We start from the raw sequence: 21,434 nt of genomic DNA, 5'->3' as shown, positions 1-21,434 counted from the left end.
CACAGCTGCACTTCTGGTTTTTCGGTGGTTAATTGGAAATAGGGGTCTCCTGAACTTTCTTGCCCAGGCAGGCTTTGAACCACAATCCTCAGATTTCAGCCTCCTGAGTGGCTAGAATTATAGATGTGTGCCTGGATAAACCCATAGTTTTTTTTAATTTTTAATCTTTTCCCTTTTTACAGTATACTGATGCTCCTGCCTTTTCCCCACAAAGTACCTGTGGTACATGTGATTAAATTAGAGTGGTGGTATAATTGTGTATCATGGAGTATGAAGTTGAGGAGTGTCTTTGATTTTCTAGCTTACCTTTCTCATTTTTCAATAAGAAGGTAGAGTACTGAGGGTCTTTCAGGAAATAAGGAAATATCAGACATGGAGTTCTTACCTTTTCCTTCCTGGGCCTTCCAGCTATGCCATGCTACTGTAGAATAAAAAGAGAAGCACCTAGGTATTCAGTGCACATGAGTGTTCTCACTGAAAGTCACAGACAGAGATGGGCACACCATTTGAGAGAAGTGCTTGGTTGGTGAGGTGGTTGGCCACATGCAGTGCACATCACTATGAATTTCAAATATGGAAAGCTTTTGGCTCATTACAAAAGAAATTAAGTAGAAGTTTAAATGAATGGAGCCCAGTATGGTTGTCCATGTCTCTAATACCAGCATTCCAAAGGCTGAGTCAGGAGGATCAAAAAGTTGGAGGATAGTCTAGACTCCATCATGAGATGTTAAAAAATAATAAAGTTTACTGCATTACTTTGTAAAATGGTGAGTTGTCTGTCACTGTAAGGGTTCAAACAGAGCTGGGTGCACTGGTGGCTTACACCTGTAATCCTAACCATGTGGGAGTCTGAGATGGGGAGGATTGTAGTTTAAGGCCAGGTGAGGCAGAAAAGCTTATGAGAGTCTCTCTCAACAGAAGCTAAACAGGGTGCTATGCCTGTACAAAAAATATAAAATAAGTGAATTGCTGTCCAGGAGCTTTCCTTGTCAGAAAGCAAGACCTTATTTCAAAAATAATGAGTATACAGCAGAGCTGGTGGCATGACATAACAGCAGAGTGCCTGTCTAGTATGTGCAAGGCCCTGAGTTCAAACGGCCAACAAGAAAGTTGGACAGAATTTAGGGTGTTGGGTCAAAGGACTCCTATAAGGGCATTTAGGTCTGGGGTTTTCTTATTTCAGTTTATTCTAATTGTCATTCAGGAAGTCTAGAAGAGTAATGGGATGCTTTCAAACAACTTTCCTATTTAAGAGAGCCATAAGCATTTAACAGGCACTGAATTGAGAAGTAACTTTATGTAGAAAAGCATCATTTAAAAAATTATCATTAAGAAAAGGTTTAAGCATGTTCAATAGGGTTTATTCTTTTGTCTGATGAAACATTGGCTTCTCTAAATTCAACATTCACTTGTTATTAAGGAAATGAGTGGAAAACAAGGAAATGAATTTAGTTTACACCAAATGCATTAAATGTTTTGATAATTTAAACAATGGGCTGGTGCATCATTGTTGCATAGTTTAGGTTTTCTTTGGCGTATCTTTTGGCTTTATAAATGATGATACCAATTCAGAAGTTATCTATGGATAATTTTGGTCCTTTTTAAGACTGTATATATAATGTATATATTATATTATATTATATATTTATATATATGAACATTCCAATTCCTTTATGTTATATATAATATAGTATATATGGTATATGTATGCACACATACATATATAGTTTCTGTGTGTGTGTGTGTGTTGGAACGTTCAGTACCAAAACTGAGGGAACTGTGAAGTTCATCTTCTGAATCTTTCTCAGTGTTGCTCCATAGAGGGTTTAGCAAGAGCACTTGCAGGTTAGGTTATATTGTGGGTATACTTTATTTCCCATCAGATGAAAGGCTGTGGACCTCTTGGGTTTCTCTGTGGCTGGGTCTGTGCTGAGCATATAGCAGCAACATAAAAAGGAACTAAGAACTCTAGCAAAATTTTTGTGTATTTATCAAATAATATAGGACTAATCCTCATATGGATCATTTTAATATTGGAATTTTTTCTGATTCCATAAATAATCTCTCTGTGTTTACTTTAGTCAGATGTCTTGGAATTTTTTTTTCATTATGTTTCTACATTTTTATTTTTGCCAACATTTGGTCTAAGGTCCTTCTGTAATATAACTTAACCATGGCTCTTATTTTATTTACTCTATTCTTCAAACTATTTTAGTTTTGCTGGTTATCTCATTTTTTACATAGCCTGACCATTTCTTCTTACCAGATGATTTATGCTGTTGCCTATCCAAAATGCCTTCTCTACTGCATATATACCAGATCTTTATTATGAAATCTTTCTTTTAACCCAAATTAATCTTTCCTTTTCTTGAGCTTTAGAAAGAATTATAGTCTACTTTATATATGGCATATCACTTTGCTTGCTCTCTTATGCTTTGGGCAGGGCTGTCTTGCCCAGGCAGGGTTGACTTTTTTATGTGATTTAAGCTCTTTGATGCTTAAATACATGTTTTGGAGTCCTTCACATACCTTAGCACAGCACTTAACTTATACGGCTTCATAAATACCCAAACTCTATTTGCAAACATGTGCTTAGGTGTATGACTTTACAAAAGTCAGGATAACTTGTCACAGTTACTGTGAACATAGAAGTTCAGCTGCTGGGGATCAAATTAGATCCTTTTGCACAGGGATGGCAGAAGATAATGGAGTTCAGATTTAGAAATTAAAAAAAAATTTTTTTTGGTGTTAGTGGTGGGCTCAGTTACTACTGAGCCATGCTCTATCCTTTTTTTTTTTTCTTTTTTGCTGGTTACTTTTGAAATCCATTCTTATTTGCTTCGTAGCTGTGTGTGATCTGCTTGTGTTAGGCTTCCTGTTGGAGCCGAGATAACAAGCATGCATCACAGGGTCCAGCTCTGACTTGACAAGGTGTCTTGTGAACTTTTCTGCGTGAGCTGGCCTCAAACGGCAATCTTCCCAATCTCAGCATCCCACATAGCTAGGATTATAAGCATTAGCCATTGGTGCCTGGCTCAGACTTAGAATTTTTTTGAAATCTTAGCCTTGGAATCATTAGAGATAGCAAAGTACAAAAGTGCTCATATGTAGAACAATTAGTAGGTCAATTTTCTGTTGTTAGTGTTCTTGGCTTGATAGGAAAAGTCCTTTTCCCATTTCTATTTTATTATAATCATTAAAATAGTGTGTACAAAGAAATCACACTACCACGAATCCCCATGTTTTAAATACTCACTAATCATATTACATTCTATATGTGTGTGTTGTATCATTTGTGAGTATGATGATAGAGTTTGTATTCTGTACAGTGTTACTGAGGTATGGATAATCGATTGAGGTACCCTTTGCTAGTCCTGACCACTCTGGAGCTATAGTCTTGTAGTGTCAGTTTTATGCTAACCATGTACACTGGATGTATCTGTTCCTGTAGGTGCTCAAAAAACTCAGTAAACTTATATTGAGCAAGAAAGTAAATAAGACAATGAATGTATGAATGTTTTGATGGCTCTTAAATTCCATATAACCAAAGTTGAATTATAGTTTTTTTCAATTATGTTCCTCTTACTGGGTTATTGGTTTCATGACTTTTTATTGCTCATGATATTACATACCTTCACCTCAGAAAGGGCAAATCGATCCCGTGTGTGTGTGTGTGTGTGTGTGTGTGTGTATACACACACACATATATTTTAAGAAGATTGTATTCTTTAGAGTTGAATATCCAAAATAAACAAAATCTCCTCTCTTTAACAACTACAACTAGTTTTTCATATTTCTTTTGCATTGTTACTGCTGCAACCATCTTTACATGAGGGTCCAGGCTAGAAATCTGGGAGCTGTCTTTCACTCTTTCCTTTATTGTAATCAACTGTATCCGCTCAGATTTATGGCTATCATTTAATTCTTCTCTCTAAATTTAAAATCTTGTGTGTCTTCTTGACTCTTTGTTAGCTTCTTTCCAGCTTCCATCTCCTATTCTTCCATTTCAGCCTCACTGATATCATGAAAGAGAATGGTTCAGTTTCCTAGCATGCCTATAAATTGGAGTTTGGAAGGTGGTCCATAGATTGAGTCAAACCTATTCTTTCATTGTCTGTGGTCTTGGCCTGATATTTTCCGTATGGTCTTTTAGGATTAATGAGGTTTTATATAAATGTAGCACTTCTTTATATCTTTCTGTTGTAGAAGCTGGCGATTTGGCCTTCTTTGTTTGGCATCCATATCTGGACCACTAGGTCATGATACTCAAAAACAGGAAGTTCAGGGATAAGAGCTGAGCTTCCCTAAGGCTGAAGGCAGAATTGACTTGCTTTTGCGTTTCTTCAGGATTCCAGCCTGTTCCAGATAGTTCTTTCATGGTGGCTTGTAAGAGTGTGAGACAGAAAGGCGTGGAGGACCTCACAATTACTGTTGCAGTTACATGGGAAGGAAGAGAGAGAAAAGCTGTTTATATAAAAAATAATCCCACAACAAGACTTCTATACAAACCATTTGTAATGAAATTTTTATTATTTAGAAAATAAAAAGATAAATGTGCACACTCTTTTTAAGCCATGATGACTGTTAGGCTTGGGATTGTTCTCCTAACTGAAAATATACTCCAAGTGGTCAATATAAATGAGAGTGTTTATAGGTAAGTGGATTTATTGAAGATGGAGAAGAGAACCACATTTGTTAATTGTCTAAATTGATCTTTATAAGACCTCTAGAATGGAAGTAGCATAATTGTTAGCATTTTCTAGATGAGACTTATTTAGTATTTAATTGACTCATCTAAGATTACAGAGCTACTAAGTTTCTAGGATGGATTTTGAAACTGGCCTGTCTGGTTCTTTGAGACCAAGGCTTCCAATTTATCTCAGCATCTTTGGAACTTCTACTTATTTTACAGAGTCCTTTATTTGATATGTGATTGGATTAATATATAAATTTTACAAACTTTGATTTCAATCTTCACTATGTTTCTTCCTCTGCCAATTCTTCTCATAGGGACAAAAAGTTTCAAAAGATGAGAAGTCTTTTGAATGCTAAAATGTTGGCTTGTGTTTTGTATTTTAGGACCAGTGATAAAAGGAGAAACTTGGCCAAACAAAAAGCTGAGGCTCAAAAGAGACTATATGGTCAGAGCACAATAAGAAAGCCCTTACCTGGTTCTTCAGACTGGGAGTATCAGAGACACCAATTGGAGAGGCGGAAAGAAGAGTTGGTATGAGCACTATATTTTACTTATTTATGTGTGTGGGAATGTGGGTGTGTACATGTATGTTCTTTGCACATATACATGTGCAGTACTGGGAATCAAATTGAGAGCCTCATGTATGCTGGCCAAGTACTCTTACCGCTGAGCTATAGTCAGTACTTTAAACAAAGTACACACATTTTGATTTGCATGAGTCATCGGGTTTAATTTGTAAAATTTCTTCATTTCTAGAAAGAGAGACTTGCTCAAGTACGAAAGCAGGTCTCCCGAGAAGAACATGAAAACCGACACATGGGAAATTATAGGTAACTATGCTGCCATTTTTATATAGAGGGAACAAATGGAGGGTCAGAGAAATCATTCAGTATTTTTTGACCTTTTAGACATGGTTCTTTCATTTCAATACAGTGTTTTGAACACTGTTCTTTCATCTGGAGAGAGAGCTTCCTGTTTAAGTTCTTTCAAGAAATAAAAAGTGGTCAGCAGGTAGATGGTTCTGATTTGAGAGAGCTTCTGCCAGCTAGATTCTGGGTGCCTTTTGGTCTTTCTAGTCTACTGTTCTTCTGTGACTATAATTGGTTATTGGCTAGGTAGCATTTTAAGGAAGCAATATTTCAGGTCTTCTAATACTCTTTTTGAGTAGTGGTTGCCATACTTTTTTTTCTGAATAATTACTTATTTATTGTCAGAGTGATGTACAGAGGGGTTACAGTTTCATACAAGGGAATATTAAAATTGAGAGATAAAGGATAAAAAGACAAACGACTTCAAAATCAATACTTACAAAACCATTTGTTGTAAACCAACTGAATAACTCATTGGGGAGAGGGGAAGAAGGAGGGGCGGAAATGAAGGAGGAGGTAACAAATTTTACAAGAAACGTACTTTGTTTTAAACTCAAATACTCAGGAACCAGGAAAATAAGAGAATTATGTGAAAGAGCCAGTTAGAAACAGTAGTGAGGGTTGTAGACTGAACTGGAATCCTTCATAGTATTATTACCCTTGAGGAAACAGAAATGAGATCCCCAATTTCCTTGTGACTTAGGAGAGATTGTTTTTCTTCTTAAGCTTTAAAATTGCCTCAGCAGGATTTGGAAAGGTGTAGGTGAAGGTAGAATCACTTTCCTGACTTTAACCCCTACAAAGTAGTGAGAACATATTCAGTTCACTCTACCACTACCCGATTCTCATTCAGTTACCCAAAACATAAATCAGCAAGAGTACTGCCTGACTGCTTGGGTCCTTCAATAACCACACCAAAATAGAACTTACCCCGTCTCCTTTATCACCTATACCAATTGACTTCTACCACTTTCCCACAACCAAATCCTTATACTGGATCTTTTGTAACTATGTTGTTTAACAATGCTTTCTAAATAGCCCATAATTTATATAACAATGGAAAATTGATAGATTTCTCATAGCCATTTGTCTTCATTTCTAGCACCTAGTACTAGAAATAGCACAAAGCAGAGAGCAATGGTTATGTAAACAGCTGACCTTATTTACTGAGCTATGAGAACATCTCTTTTTTCTCCTCTCTTGTTAGTTTTATTTACTTAGTCTTAAAATTTTTAAATTACCTTTAAGTAGTTGTACAAAGGAGTTGCCATTTTGCAAAGCAGTTTATGAATACAACGTATCTTGGTCAATGTCACCATTTTCAACATTCTCACCCATTCCCTCCCCTACCTACCCCTCTCTCACTCTTTTTAGTTTTGTAGGATATACATTGGATTCTTGTCTTTTAAAGAAATGGGTTTGTCTCATTTTATTGTAGACGGATTTATCCTCCTGAAGATAAATCATTGCTTGAAAAGTATGAAAGTTTGTTAGCTGTTGCCTTTCAAACCTTCCTTTCAGGAAGAGCAGCTTCATTCCAGCGAGAGCTAAACAATCCTTTGAAAAGAATGAAGGTAAGAAAAAAATGTTTATACACCAAAAGGAAAAAAAAATCCAAATAGTATGTCTTTAAAAACAACCCACCCCAGTCTTACATATAAAAAAAGTTCCAGGGCTGGGGATATAGCCTAGTGGCAAGAGTGCCTGCCTCGGATACACGAGGCCCTAGGTTCGATTCCCCAGCACCACATATACAGAAAACGGCCAGAAGCGGCGCTGTGGCTCAAGTGGCGGAGTGCTAGCCTTGAGCGGGAAGAAGCCAGGGACAGTGCTCAGGCCCTGAGTCCAAGGCCCAGGACTGGCCAAAAAAAAAAAAGTTCCAGATTTCCATTTGAACAATTGGTAAGATTTCATAAGAAATCAAATGACTTTCTAAATAAGGTATCTAATCAGAAAAATTGTGAGCAGAGAAATTTCATATTAAATGTCTTTATAATAACATACCTTCTTACATAGATTTGTACATGGAACAGGATAGAGAAATCCAATGAGTTAACCTAATGGTTTGCTACTCTTATATTTGGATTATAACAAATATTGTAAAGTATGTTTTTCATAATATATAGACCTGGCATATTGGCGTATGAGAGCAGGTGGTAATTAAATACTCCCTTTCCCTTTCTCTTATTTCTAATTAAAAGTCTCTCTGTTGCACTATAACAAGCCACTTTGTGTTGTCTTGGCTGGCCACAGTTGCATAGGTATTCTGCTGGTTTTGCTTGGAAGTAGTCATGTATGAACTGTAGGGGCCTTTGCACTCTACTGGGGCTACCATGCCAATATGGCTTAACTCTTATGTCTAAGGCAATTAGATAGGATAGCTGGAACACCTTGGAATTGAGTGTATTTTTCTCTCTCTATAGTATGTTAGAAGAGTAGCCAGATCTCTTAATATAGTATTTCAGGTTACCAAAAGGGAACATTTCAAGAGGATTCTCTTTAACCCAACAGAAATTCTTTGCCTATGGTAGACCTGATCTCTGCCTACCTCTGTCGAGACTTGACAAAGGATTCCAAAGTAGACGTGGCCACCCATCTCTGCTCACTTGGGAAGAACGTGCTCCCTCTCTGCAATAAAGTGCCTTTATATTACTTCCATCTACAGCTTTCTGTTTTAAAATATGCAATTGTTTAGTTTATCTGTTTGTTTTCTAGTTGTTAGGATGAAAATATTTTCTGTTGTGATCTTTTATCTGAATAGAAACAGAATTACTTAAGAGCCTGGGCGCTCTTCCTTAGTTGTTTTGCTCAAGGCTGGTCTTCTTCTACTTGAGCCATAGCTCAATTTCTGGATGTTTTTGGGAAGGGGGAGTAATTAATTGCAGATGAGAGGCTTATGAACTTTCCTGCCAGGGCTGGCTTCAAACAAATTGTGATTCTCAGATTTCAGCCTTCTGAGCAGCTAGGATTATAGGGGTGAGCCATTAGTTCCCAACACCTTTGCTATTTTAATAGCTAACCTTCCTGGATTGAAATGAAGATAATCTATTTCATGAACTTCTGTAAGATGAGATTCTAATTTCTTTCATTATCTCTTTTAAAGGGGATGTATAAATTATAAATATATAAGTAAGGTTTATATATTATTATCGATGGAGCAGCAGTGAAATAGTGGTTATGGTATCTTTCAGTACAACTATTGCTTTGATTTGCTAAACACCCCTTGGAATTTTATATTTTAAAAATTTTTCTCTGATGTCAGAATGACCATAGAAGAGTCCAAGAGGAGGGTACCAGCAGAGTTTGTGTTTCTTCTACCATTGATGGCTATAGAAGGAAACTCTTTCATAAAGTTGTGAAAATGCTCATTCAGTAATTAAAATTTGTGAAGAGTTTCATTAAGTGGTTCCTGTTAACCAGTTTCTAACAGTAGATTATTTCTAAATGAGCCATATAGGCCAATTGGCAATTTTCAGGGTTTTTGTATTAATTAGTATAGGAGTGGATAATGAGGTTTTAGTCTAGAAAATTAGAACTTCTGGAAATTTTTGTGTTCAATAAGGTAACTTAATGTATAATATTCTAAAGTTTAAGTAGTATACTGGAACAAATAGTATATTTGTTTTTAATAAGTAGTGCACAATATATTTCAGCCATGAGTTGTTTGTATTGTCAGATTTTAGCAGAAATCATAAGAAAATTGGTTGTGATCATGTATGTATGTATGTATGTATGTATGTATGTAGTTATCTGTGCAGGTCCTGGGGCTTGAACTCAGGGCCTGGTGCTGTTCTTGAACTTTTTTTGCTCAATTATAGCTCTGCCAATTTAGCTGTAAGCTCCATTTCTGGCTTTTTGGGTGCTTCATTGGATATATGAGCCTTGAGGCCTTTCCTGCATGGGGTGCCTCTGAACCATGAGCCCCAGATCTCAGTCTCCTGAGTAGCTAGGATTACAAGCTTCAGTTGGCTATTTCTTTGCTTTTCTTTTTCTTTCTTGCCTTTTTTTGGGCCAGTTCTGGGGTTGAACTCTGGGCCTGGGCTCCGTCACTGAGCCACTTTGGTAAGCTAGCTTTCTACCACTGGAGCCACAGTGCCACTTCTGGCTTTTTCTAAATAATTTATTGAAGATAAGAGTTCACAGACTGTCCCGCTTGTGCTGGCTCTGAACCTGTTATCCTCAGATCTCATCCTCCTGAATAGCTAGTATTATAGGCATGAGCCACTGGTGCCCAGCTTATTTATTTTCTTTAATCAGAGCTATCTTTACAAGCAGTGTTAGGAATATCTATATTCCTAATATTAGGAATATTAGGAATATTGCATGAATATTCATGGATTTAGAATCTTTCAATGATCAGAATCTCAATGTATTTTTTGAAGGAGGAAGATATTTTGGATCTTCTGGAACAATGTGAACTTGATGATGAAAAGTTGACGGGAAGAACAACTACGACTAAGCCTCGAGGACCAAAGGTGCAGTTTCATTTTTTTCCTCAGTATCATGGTCCAGACTACTAAGTACTATTGGGTTCCCCTTGATATTGTCCTTATAGGAGTCATGCTGCTTTCAAAGAACTGAAGGAATCATGTGCCCAGCACAGGTAGAACTGTAAAGATGATGTTGTCTTATCCTCTGGAGATATTTTGTTTTCTTAGTATCCTTCAGTTTTCAGTTCTTTCCCTAGCCTTATGAATCATTCTGAGAGGGACCTACAACTAATACCATCATTTTAAGCTGTGTGTCAAGTTTTTCAATTATCTGTAGATGATTATCAGACTTAAGGAAACTTTTGGTCATAAGACTCATGGAAAAGGTACCTCCTCTTTTGTTAACACAGAAACATTGGTAGTGGGTTAATTAAAATAGGAAGAATAAAAACTTTTCCCCCTAGGGAAAATAATTAAAAGCTATGCATGCAAAACAAAGAAGGCATTTGCTTCACTTGTATCTGCTGTGGGAGAATGTTATCCTTGTACTTTTCTTAAACATCCTCACTAGTGAAGAAGGGGAGTGTTGAACTAGAGAAAAATCGGAAAAATTTCCACCTCTTTCTTTCTATTTTACATTTTAGCCTTACGTAATCATCTCAAGGTCTTTAGCCCATCTTGATATGTCATACCCTCTTGCTTTTCCTTGCCTCGGAGATGCCTGCCAACTCAAAAATATACTTGATCTGTTACTCGCTTGATTACTTACCCCTTCCTAATCCATCTGTGCCTTTGCTATTTCTTTTTTTTTTTTTTTCAAATTTTTATTATCAAACTAATGTACAGAGAGGTTACAGTTTCATACGTTGGGCATTGGATACATTTGCCTTTGCTATTTCTTTGAAGCTTTTCCTTGTGATTCCGGGTAGACTTAAATCTTTCCTCCATGAATAGCACTTGAACAGAGCATCTGTGAATTTACAAGTAATTTGTCAGAGGTTAAAGGTGTGTTAGGTCAACAAGCTCTCAAAATCTATTGTTTAAATTTGTTGAATGTATCATAATTCCACGTTTTCTAGTAGAAGAGCACATAGATAGATAAGCCTAAACTAGGAAATGATGTGGCAAGCCCTGAATGAGGAAAAGCAACGTGCTGCAGCTAGGAAGAATTGCAGATGCTAGAGTAAGTATGGGTGACTTTATAAAGTCATTGGCTTTAGAACTGGATCTTGAAAAATTAGAAGTGCTGTATACATTTAACAGTGGTGGAGCGGCATTTGGAGTAAAGGGACATTAAAGGCAAAGACTTGGAGAGGTGATACTCCATTGAGAGTTGTAGAAACAAAGTTTTTACATTGTGTGTGACTCAAGTGGAAGGTTGTTGGCTGGAAGAATGATACAAGGAGAGCCTAATGAGAAATATGTGTCTGGGAAACCTTTTATGTCAGGCATTGTTCTCTGGAATATGTACTTGATAATTCTTTTGAAAAAAATACATTCAGGGCATTTGCAAGAGTCAATATGTTCATGAGTCATGGCTTCATTTTGTCAAACACTGTGGGATTTCTAAGCTTTGTAAACTAAAGACTGGAATTTGACAAATCCAATATGAGATACCTGGAGACACTACACTGTCCTTGACAGAATGGCAATGCAAGTTCCCCTGGGTATCTTACATTTTATTTGTGTATGAAACTCTTGTCATCCAACAAAGGACATCCCAATGGATATGGAGGGCCAGATTCATATTGTAGTGTTCAACCTCTCTCATTCCTGGCAGTTAGCAATATATTGGTTGAAATGATGTGAATTAGATTGTTCTTGTCATTAAATCCAGCAGTATTTAAAGTGGTTGAAAGCTTCCCAACTGAAATAAAAGCATTTTTAGAACTTTTTTTTTTTTTTTGGCCAGTCCTGGGGCTTGGACTCAGGGCCTGAGCACTGTCCCTGGCTTCTTTTTGCTCAAGGCTAGCACTCTGCCACTTGAGCCACAGCACCACTTCTGGCCGTTTTCTGTGTATGTGGTGCTGGGGAATTGAACCCAGGGCCTCATGTATACGAGGCAAGCACTCTTGCCACTAGGCCATATCCCCAGCCCAGAACTTTTAACTTTAAGAATTTGAAGTGTAACAGTAACCCCTCGGTACATCACATTGACAACAAAATTTTTTAAAAAGGAATTTGAAGTGAGTCAGACTTCAAAATGAACCTTCTGTTTTAGAGGGATGATATAACGGTGATATACAGAGTGGTTACAGTTTCATAAGTGAGGTAAGGAATACATTTCTTTTTGGAAAATGTCACCCCTTCCATCAGTTCCTCTCCTAGTTTTCCCATTCCATCCCCATCATAAGTTGTGTAGTTCATTTTCAACATAGTATCTACTGAGTACCACTGCTACATTTGTTTGCCCTTTGTCCCTCCATTTCTGTGCCCTCCTTTACTGCCTTCCTACCCAAGAATAGATAAACAAGACAAAAGAAAAAACAAAACAAAAACCACAACAAAGAAAAAACCTATTGTTTATATTCCTGGAGTTCATTTAGGTAAATAGTATTGTGTGTGATCAGGGCTATATAGGCATTGCACCTTTTTGTTCCTCTCATAAGAGTATCCTGCTTTGGTCTCTCTGTGTATGAATGCCTAGAGTCCTGTATCATTTATCATGTCCCGGTGTATTTTGGATCTGGTTTCCACATATAAGAGAAAACATCTTTCACTCTGAGCTTAACATAATTTGCTCTAGATCCAACCATTTTCCTAAAATGACATTTTTTTCTAATGGCTGTGTAAAATCCCATTGTCCAGTTACCACATTTTTTGGATCTGTTAATCTCTTGTAGGTCATCTGTACTGTTTCTACTTCACAATTTGTTTATTGTGAATAGTGCAGCAATGAACATGGATGTGCAAGTGTCTTTATGGTATCCTGGCTAATGATAAGAAAATAAGAAAATATTTTAATAATTACTTGGAGACCAACTCAATTTATAGTTAAACAAATAAAATTTAGCTTTTAAAGTTAAATTTCAAAATGATTCAATTACAGTTTATTATTTTGATAGCATGTGAACAATATAAATGTGTTTTGATATTAGAATGACTTAAGTGACTTATAAGGTCTTCAAAGAAAACTATTCTTCTTGACTTGTGGTAGGTACATGTGTATTTATTTTATTATGTATATATCTCTCTACATTTTACACATAACCAATTTTATAACTCAATTGGACATGAAAATTAGTAACATGGTTTATCCCATATGTTAATATCAGTTTCCAATTCCATTGCATAGTTAGGGCACTGCTGTGACTTCTAATTTATGTGTCAAAAATTCCCCAATGCATAGTCCCCAAAGATTCAGCTGTAAATTCCATGTGATTGGTTACAAGATTGAGTAAGTCATTACATATGTCAAGCTCCTTAAGAAATCTTAGTTATTTGCTTCAAGAAGGAAGGCATTTCTAGTAAGGCTGATTGTGCCATCATTTTCTTCGACTATGTTAGATTTCTAAAGAAACATCCTGCCTCTAGGGCCTCTAGACTGTCAAAATATTTGATGATGGTGTTACTGATAAAAGTTTTTATGCATATCTCTTTGAATATTGTTAGTGTTGCCTAACTATTAGATCATCAAAAGGTGAACATATGTTTAAACACAAGCTAGTTCCACAAGTGTATTCAATTCCTTTCCTACATTTGTTCTATTTCATCCTTTGCAAAGGCTGTACCTTTAAGATGATCACGGTTGGATTTACTATGTATTCTGGGCACTTCTTGAAATGTTATTTCTCTTTTTATCTTTCATATGATGTTGTGACTGTGGAGGATATACCTTCTTTCAGTGAAATCCCATGGTATCCAAAGGTTTTCATTCTGGTGGATGCTAACATCAAAATAGCTTTGTTTGATTTAACAGAGAACAAACCTCTAGTATACAACTGCAGGAACTTCTCCCACCAGGAGTTGGAGGCATATGGTGTGCGTAACAAATAGTCTTACTGGATTACAAAATTGTCCTGTTTTCAGTTTCTGAAGTGTGATAGCCCCATCTCCTTTCTTTTCTCTTCCTTCAGCTGGTGTCTATGGAAACATCAATTGGGAGATTGGAAAGAAGTGATTCTAGTAGAGATATTGGAATTTTGAATCATAGAAGATTTACACTTCTATGTGGGGTCTATTCTCCACGGATTCATGCCATACTGGTTTTCCTCTTGTATCTGTTTATTAACATTATAGTGCTGGCAATGAAGAACAGTGTTAGTCCATTCTGCCCAGACTTTACATGTTAGGAATCCTTCAAAAAGACATGCTTTGTTCAAGACCAATTGGGAAAGCAGATAATTAACTACACATTTTATTTCTTATAAACATCCACAGCAGGGAATAAGTGTATATATAGCTTAGTGCCAGAGTACCTGAAGAGCATGTGTGTGCCACCGAGTTCAATTCTCAGTATCCAAAATAAGTAAGTAAATTAATATGCGCAGTGAACTAGTCATGCGAGGAATGCCTCTGCTGCATCTGATCTAAGTGGACAGGCACGTAGGCTCTGTTTTTTTTTTTTTTTTTTTTGCCAGTCCTGGGCCTTGGACTCAGGGCCTGAGCACCGTCCCTGGCTTCTTCTCACTCAAGGCTAGCACTCTGCCACTTGAGCCACAGCACCCCTTCTGGCCATTTTCCATATATGTGGTGCTGGGGAATCGAACTGAGAGCTTCATGTGTGGGAGGCAAGCACTCTTGCCAGTAGGCCATATTCCCAGCCCACGTAGGCTCTGTTTTAAAGTGCAATCTTATTTATGATGGCTTCAGCAGCTGTTTCTTTCTTATTCTCTCTGTCCATCTTGTTTCTCTTTCCTCCCTCTTCACATTTATTGAGTGAATCTTAGTAGGTAATCACGTGAAATGAAGAAAAGGCCTGTGTTTTTAAATTTAGTATTCTTCTTAATTTTGTTTCTCTTTGCTATGGATGCTCTGGTTCTTTATTACAAAAATGCAGTAAAAAGGTATTTTTTCCTTATGACCTAGTTATATTATTTAGGAAAGCATATTCTTTGGAACCATTAGAATTAGTGGATGCTCTGGCTGAGAAGCCCTTACTGTAGTAGTGTGTTGCGGGATTTTCAGTCTTCAGTGAAAAGTAGCGAGCAGAAGGGAGAAATTAAAAATAGTAACTCTTCATGGTGGTAACATTTTTTTGAATCCTAACAAAATAACACATGCTTCTATTTTAGCCTTTGTGTTCTATGCCAGAGAGCACTGAGATAATGAAAAGACAGAAGTACTGTAGCAGTGACAGCAGTTACGATAGCAGCCACAGCTCTTCAGAATCAGAAGAGAATGAAAAAGAAGAGTATCAAGATAAGAAAAGAGAAAATCAAGTTTCATACAGTTTTAAGCTCTCTAACCACTGCAGATTAATTCAACAATCCAGTAAGTCAATCTCTTCTAATTTACTTGATCCATGAAATGAAATTTGAATTCAGTAAAAACACCTTGTGCCAAATTGAACCCTTGTTGTCGTGTGTAAGGAGACCTGGATTCTACCCCATGCCCTTCCTTAACCAGATCTGGGCCTATCTTTTAATCCCTTTCTGATACTACAAATAGAAAATGAAAGAGATGAATGAAAGATAACTCTTTCTCCCTTTCACACTTTTTGGTAAGTGCTAACTTGTTACATAAATTTCTTTGAATATGAACCTTTGACTCATCTGCTGGCTTCATTGTCTTTTAAGTCACTGTCTCAATACATTCCCCCCCCCCCCTTTTTTTTTACTGCTCTGACCTTCATTTTGTGTTTCACTACCACCTATTTTCTTTTTTTTTTTTTAAAACTAAGCATTTAATTTGCATGTCTTTCTGACCCACACAATTATGAAATAGTTGAAGGTTTTTCTCTCCCATTTTCATCATGGGTAACACTTAAGGCTTTTGGAAATGTAGGAGAGCAGACAATCATCTTTTCCATCTCTTCTTCCTGCTTCTTTCCATTTGTCTTATATATCTTCGTTATTTTTTTCACATTCTCCCTCTTTCCTATAATTCCAAAGGTCCATTATTCTGCTTATGATTCTTCTCTCGCTTCCAAATGTCCAGTGGAATATTGCTGTTTGCCTAGATCCACTTGGAAACTTCTCACACAGATTTCCATCCACAATGGCTCCTAAATCTGTGTCCTAATAATATGATTATTTTTCATTATTACCCTTTGCCTAGTGCTGAATGTCTTAGGATTCTACTAAAGGAGCCACTTCAGTAAGGCAGTAAACATAATTTGAAGCCTCTTTTGATCTCCAGCAATGGTCTGATACATTAGCTTTCTTGACAATGTATGTATTTTATGACTGGCCTTCTGCGCTTATGGTAAAACACATGAGGAATGCAGAACTAATAGGCAAGACTTCAAGAAACGGCCTTTCTTTTGCTTCTAAATTTTTTTTTTTTGACAGTTCTGGGGGCTTGGACTCAGGGCCTGAGCACTGTCCCTGGCTTCTTTTTGCTCAAGGCTAGCACACTGCCACTTGAGCCACAGCACCACTTCTGGCCATTTTCTGTATATGTGGTGCTGGGGAATTGAACCCAGGGCCTCATGTATATGAGGCAAGCACTCTTGCCACTAGGCCATATCTCCAGCCCTTTGCTTCTAATTTTATTCCACAAAAATATGTGCTGCTCTTATTTCTGTCTCTAAGAGTTTGTTTATTTGGAGGGGAAATAATGTATTTATGTTCCATTTTATTTATTTGCTTACTGAACACCTGTTCCAGAGTTTGTGACCCATTTTACTCCCTTATTTTCCCTTAGGGTTTCTTAAGTACTTTCAGTGTGTCTCTGGATAAGTGTTGCTCTTTTTCTATTATGAAGGCTGACATTTTCCTGCCCAAATTTTTCCAGTTTTTAAGAACCTCTCTCCTATTAGTTAATGTGGCTATCCTTTAATGGTATGAACTAATGAAAGTTAGGGGAAATGTAGAAAAAAATTGCAAGAGTTTTTGTAGCTATGAGATTTTCTTTGTTCTCAGGCAAATAGGTTCACAACTTGAGATCAGATAATAATATACTAAACAGAATAACATTTTTAAACTCTTTAAATATGAATTTTCATTTTAAAGCTAGTCTAATTCAATGACATATCACTTTTCCTTATTAGTTGCAGTTTCTTTTGCAGCCATTAGGACTTATAACAAGGGTTTCATTTTGCTTTACTTCATTTTGCATCTCTTTAATCTCACACTTAAACTGTTATATTTATGAATTTTCCTTGAGTGTTGTCTCTAATGTGATGCTGGCAACCAAGGAAAAAATCTAGATTGTTTTTAATACTTGTGTTTGTACATAGTTAATATGGGAAATTTGAATTTATTATAGTTTCTTTTAAAAGTTGTGCTATCTTTAGAGAGTTGTATGAAGGAGTTTCAATTTAACATAACAGTTTATGAGTACAATGCCTCTTGGTTGATGTCACCCCTTCTCCATCAATCTCCCCTATGTCTTCAAACTTGTTACAGTTTCCAAAGGATATATTTGGGTTAGATATAATGTACTCACATAAAAATGGTATAAAAAACTTTTAGACAGAGGTAACAATCATTTAAACTATCAAACTAGGTTTTCTGTCTGAATTCCCAGTAAATGAAGCTTATAAAATGGCAATCTTCCAAGACTCAAGAGAAATGATATTTCCTTCTGCACTTTGATCAGATTATACCCATCCAAACTACCACCTGAAGCCTGGGGGGCAAGGGGGGACTGGACTGCACTGTTGTTAACAAACAGTTAGTGGGTATTTTCATAGTAGAAAGTGGACCTCTGTACATATGAAAAAAACAGTGTGGTTCTTTGTAAAAACAAACAAGAACAAGATGGCCTGACCACTGGTATGTCCCTCACACAACCCTTCTCTGGATGCAATTTACTGTCGAAAGATGGTTTGAGGTAAGTCATAGGTTTGGAAGGAATCATGGAAACAAAATTTTTATTTCTTTTAAATTAAACATTTATAGCTTTAATAAGTATCCTGAGTGTACTTCTTTATACTTTCTGGATCTAAATGAGTAGTATCATCTATATCTTCTATTAGTATTATCTTTTTCATTTATTCAAAATATCCTCTAGAAATAGCCCTTAAATGTGCAGCTTCTTGTCCATTGTTTTTATAAAGATTTAAATTTTTCTTAACAACTTATGAAGAGAAATACTTGGGTATTCAACCTGACATCATGTGAATTTTATTAAATTATTTAAGGAAGTTTGATATTCTCTTCAATCAGAGAGAGAATATAGAACACATGGTATAGAATAATAAAGATTTAAAAAGTGAGGAAAACATGGTAAGATGGAATGAATTTAGTTAGGAGTCACAATTTATTAGAAGAGTTACTGATCTTAAATATCCTTGTATATATTGGAGAGAGTCTCCTTATGTCTTTCTTAGATATATGTTATGGTAACAATCCTTCAAAAATATATTTTTCTTTACCTAAGTCTCATTTTCTTCTAAATTTACTCTGTTTTATTCTTTTGGGGGTGGTATTTACTTCTGTGAATCCGAATACATAGTTTGTTTAATAACCAACTATGTACTTGAAGTCTAGTAGATTCATCTTTATGTATTTTTTTCTGTTTTAGTTCCCGCCCCCCCAAATGGGTCTTAAATTCTGTAACCTATTAACCCTGGCCATTCACTGCCTAGATTCCTTTCTTTTCTTTTTTTTTTTTTTCAAATTTTTATTATCAAACTGATGTACAGAGAGGTTACAGTTTCATACGTTAGGCATTGGATACATTTCTTGTACTGTTTGTTACCTTGTCCCTCATACCCCCCTCCCACCTCCCACTTTCCCTTTCCGCCCCTGAGGTGTTCAGTTCACTTACACCAAACAGTTTTGCAAGTATTGCTTTTGTAGTTGTTTGTCTTTTTTTTAACCCCGTGTCTTTCAATTTTGGTATTCCCTTTCAATTTCCTACTTCTAATACCAGTATGCACGGTTTCCAATATACTCAGATAAGATTACAGAGATAGTGTAGGTACAACCACAGGAAGGTGATACAAGAACATCATCAATAATAGAAGCTACAGATACAGATGGGACGTTGAAAGTAGTTACAACTGTGATATAACAATCATTTCCATAACATGGTGTTCATTTCACTTAGCATCATCTTATGTAATCATAAGGGTATAGCTATTGGGCTCTTGTGATCCTCTGCTGTGGCTTGCCTAAACCTGTACTAATTATTCCCAATAAGGGAGACCATAGAGTCCATGTTTCTTTGGGTCTGGCTCACTTCACTTAGTATAACTTTTTCCAAGTCCTTCCATTTCCTTACAAATGGGGCAATGTCATTCTTTCTGATAGAGGCATAGAATTCCATTGTGTATATGTACCACATTTTCCTGACCCATTCGTCTACTGAGGGGCATCTGGGTTGGTTCCAGATTCTCGCTATGACAAATTGTGCTGCGATGAACATTGTAGTGCCGGTGGCATTACTGTGATTTTGTTTGTGGTCTTTTGGATAGATACCCAAAAGTGGGGCTGCTGGGTCATAGGGGAGTTCTATATTTAGCCTTCTGAGGAATCTCCATACTGCTTGCCAGAGTGGCTGAACCAGTTTACATTCCCACCAACAATAGATTCCTTTCTTGTCCCTCCTGTGAATCTTGCTGTAAAACATTCAATCTCCAGTTGCGTGCAGATTTGAATAACTGACCAGTCTAGTCCCAATGACAGTGGATGCATCATGGTGTTACTGAAAAGGGAGGATCCTGGAATTAGATTGGCGAAGATGTAAACCTGAGTGTGGTCACAATCAAACTGTGTGTGACCTTGTGAAAGTTATTCTCAGATCTAATTTCTTTGATCTGACCAAAACCCTTCTTCAGAGATTCCATGAGGATTAAAAAAAAGTGTAGTGCCTAGCATGATGCCTGACTCATAGAAAATGCTCCATTAATGTTAAAGGTTTTATATTATGACATTAAAGTAGTGCTTATATTATTATAATAGCCATTCTTCATATACCAGAGGGATTCTACACCAGGTTCACTGTTTAAACTGAAGAGTGAATTCCACAGTGATGTCTACTTTGACATTGATTGCAACTTCATTACCACCTGAGACAATCTTTAGTTTATATGGCCCCAGGAGAGGAAGATGTCTACTAACACTACTAATATACCTCCCCTCTTCACCCTCATTAATAGGTACCATGAGGCGTTCAGTCAGCTGCCCTCGGTCCATCTCTACTCACTCATCTTCCAGTGGGGACACTCGCCCCCTTTCTGCTCAACAGGTGGTATCAGTGTCACGACCAACTTCAGCATCTCGGTCTCATTCCTTAAACCGTGCTTCTTCCTATGTGAGACAGCTGCCTCACAGTAACGATGCGGTTTCTACCAGCTCACAGGCGGTGAGTTACCTATTCCGCTTTTTTCAAATTTAAGAAGGCATTGAACTCAGATTCAGAATTTTGGCAAAATGATATTTGCTGAGAGGAAGACCTCAGATACTTTCTGTAGTTCAACTCAGGCTCCTGGAATCTCAATTATTCACCTTGCTGGAATTTATTATGAACTCTTAAAAAGGCAACTTTACCATATCAGAGACTCAAGGAGGGCCGTGTAAACAACATTATTTTCATTTGCTGGTACAGTAGGATATAATAGTGTTGAAAATCATACCAGTAAGTATGTGGAGTCATAGTATATAGTCGGTCTGTAATTTGGGGGAATTTGTTTCATGGAAAGTTGTACCTAAATGGGCCAACTGATAATTGGCTAAAAACACTGATAAATTCTCCTTAACTCTCTTAGGTTTTTGTAATATTTTCTGCCGATTAAATTAGTATATAATAGCACCAGTTAAGGATACATTCCAGAAAATTAGAATTGAGAAAACAGTGTATTTATTTTTTCAATCAAGTACCTTTACATGGACCAAGAAACTGTTTATTAAATAAGTGAATAAGCTTTATTTGGTAACGATTTTTTTTTCCAAATGTAGCCTTGCCTAAGATATATGTTGCAAATGAAACTGATAAGAAGTCTTTCCATCTTCATATTCATATTTTGAGTGAAACAAAATATAACCAATGTGAAAGACAACCTTGGTATTTATAGTTATTTAGTTCTAAGAGTTAATCAGTAAAAAATTATTTTCTTTTTGGTTTTATTTTCAATTTAAAGTGCATCATTTTCACTAGAAATATTTTTCAAAGTATACTGGCACAATGAAATTAGGGCTTCGCCAAATATCTGTATTCTTTCAAATTTAAGAGTGAGTCTTTGCGGCAACTGAAAACGAAGGAACAAGAAGATGATCTAACGAGTCAGACCTTATTTGTTCTCAAGGACATGAAGATCCGGTTTCCAGGAAAGTCAGATGCAGAATCAGAACTTCTAATAGAAGATGTGAGTATTAGATGCATATGAAA

At 36.6% G+C, this 21,434-nt stretch overlaps 1 protein-coding gene across 5 annotated transcripts in view; it reads left to right on the top strand.

Annotated features, from left to right (window-relative positions):
* Nucleotides 1–21,434, top strand: part of Ttll7 (tubulin tyrosine ligase like 7) — a 128,400-nt gene that overhangs the window by 70,093 nt on the left and 36,873 nt on the right. For all 5 annotated transcript variants that reach the window (XM_048351657.1, XM_048351659.1, XM_048351658.1 and 2 more), the window contains 7 exons: nt 5,080–5,227; nt 5,453–5,526; nt 7,004–7,139; nt 9,948–10,040; nt 15,230–15,428; nt 20,206–20,411; nt 21,277–21,411. In XM_048351657.1, coding sequence (XP_048207614.1) covers nt 5,080–5,227; nt 5,453–5,526; nt 7,004–7,139; nt 9,948–10,040; nt 15,230–15,428; nt 20,206–20,411; nt 21,277–21,411 — 991 coding nt within the window. The remainder of the gene's footprint in view (nt 1–5,079; nt 5,228–5,452; nt 5,527–7,003; nt 7,140–9,947; nt 10,041–15,229; nt 15,429–20,205; nt 20,412–21,276; nt 21,412–21,434) is intronic.

The sequence above is a fragment of the Perognathus longimembris genome, chromosome 7, assembly GCF_023159225.1.
Source record: "Perognathus longimembris pacificus isolate PPM17 chromosome 7, ASM2315922v1, whole genome shotgun sequence".
NCBI classification, from domain to species: domain Eukaryota; kingdom Metazoa; phylum Chordata; class Mammalia; order Rodentia; family Heteromyidae; genus Perognathus; species Perognathus longimembris.
The sequence above is the reverse complement of the archived record's forward strand: the minus strand, read 5'-3'. Positions and strand labels throughout refer to the sequence as shown.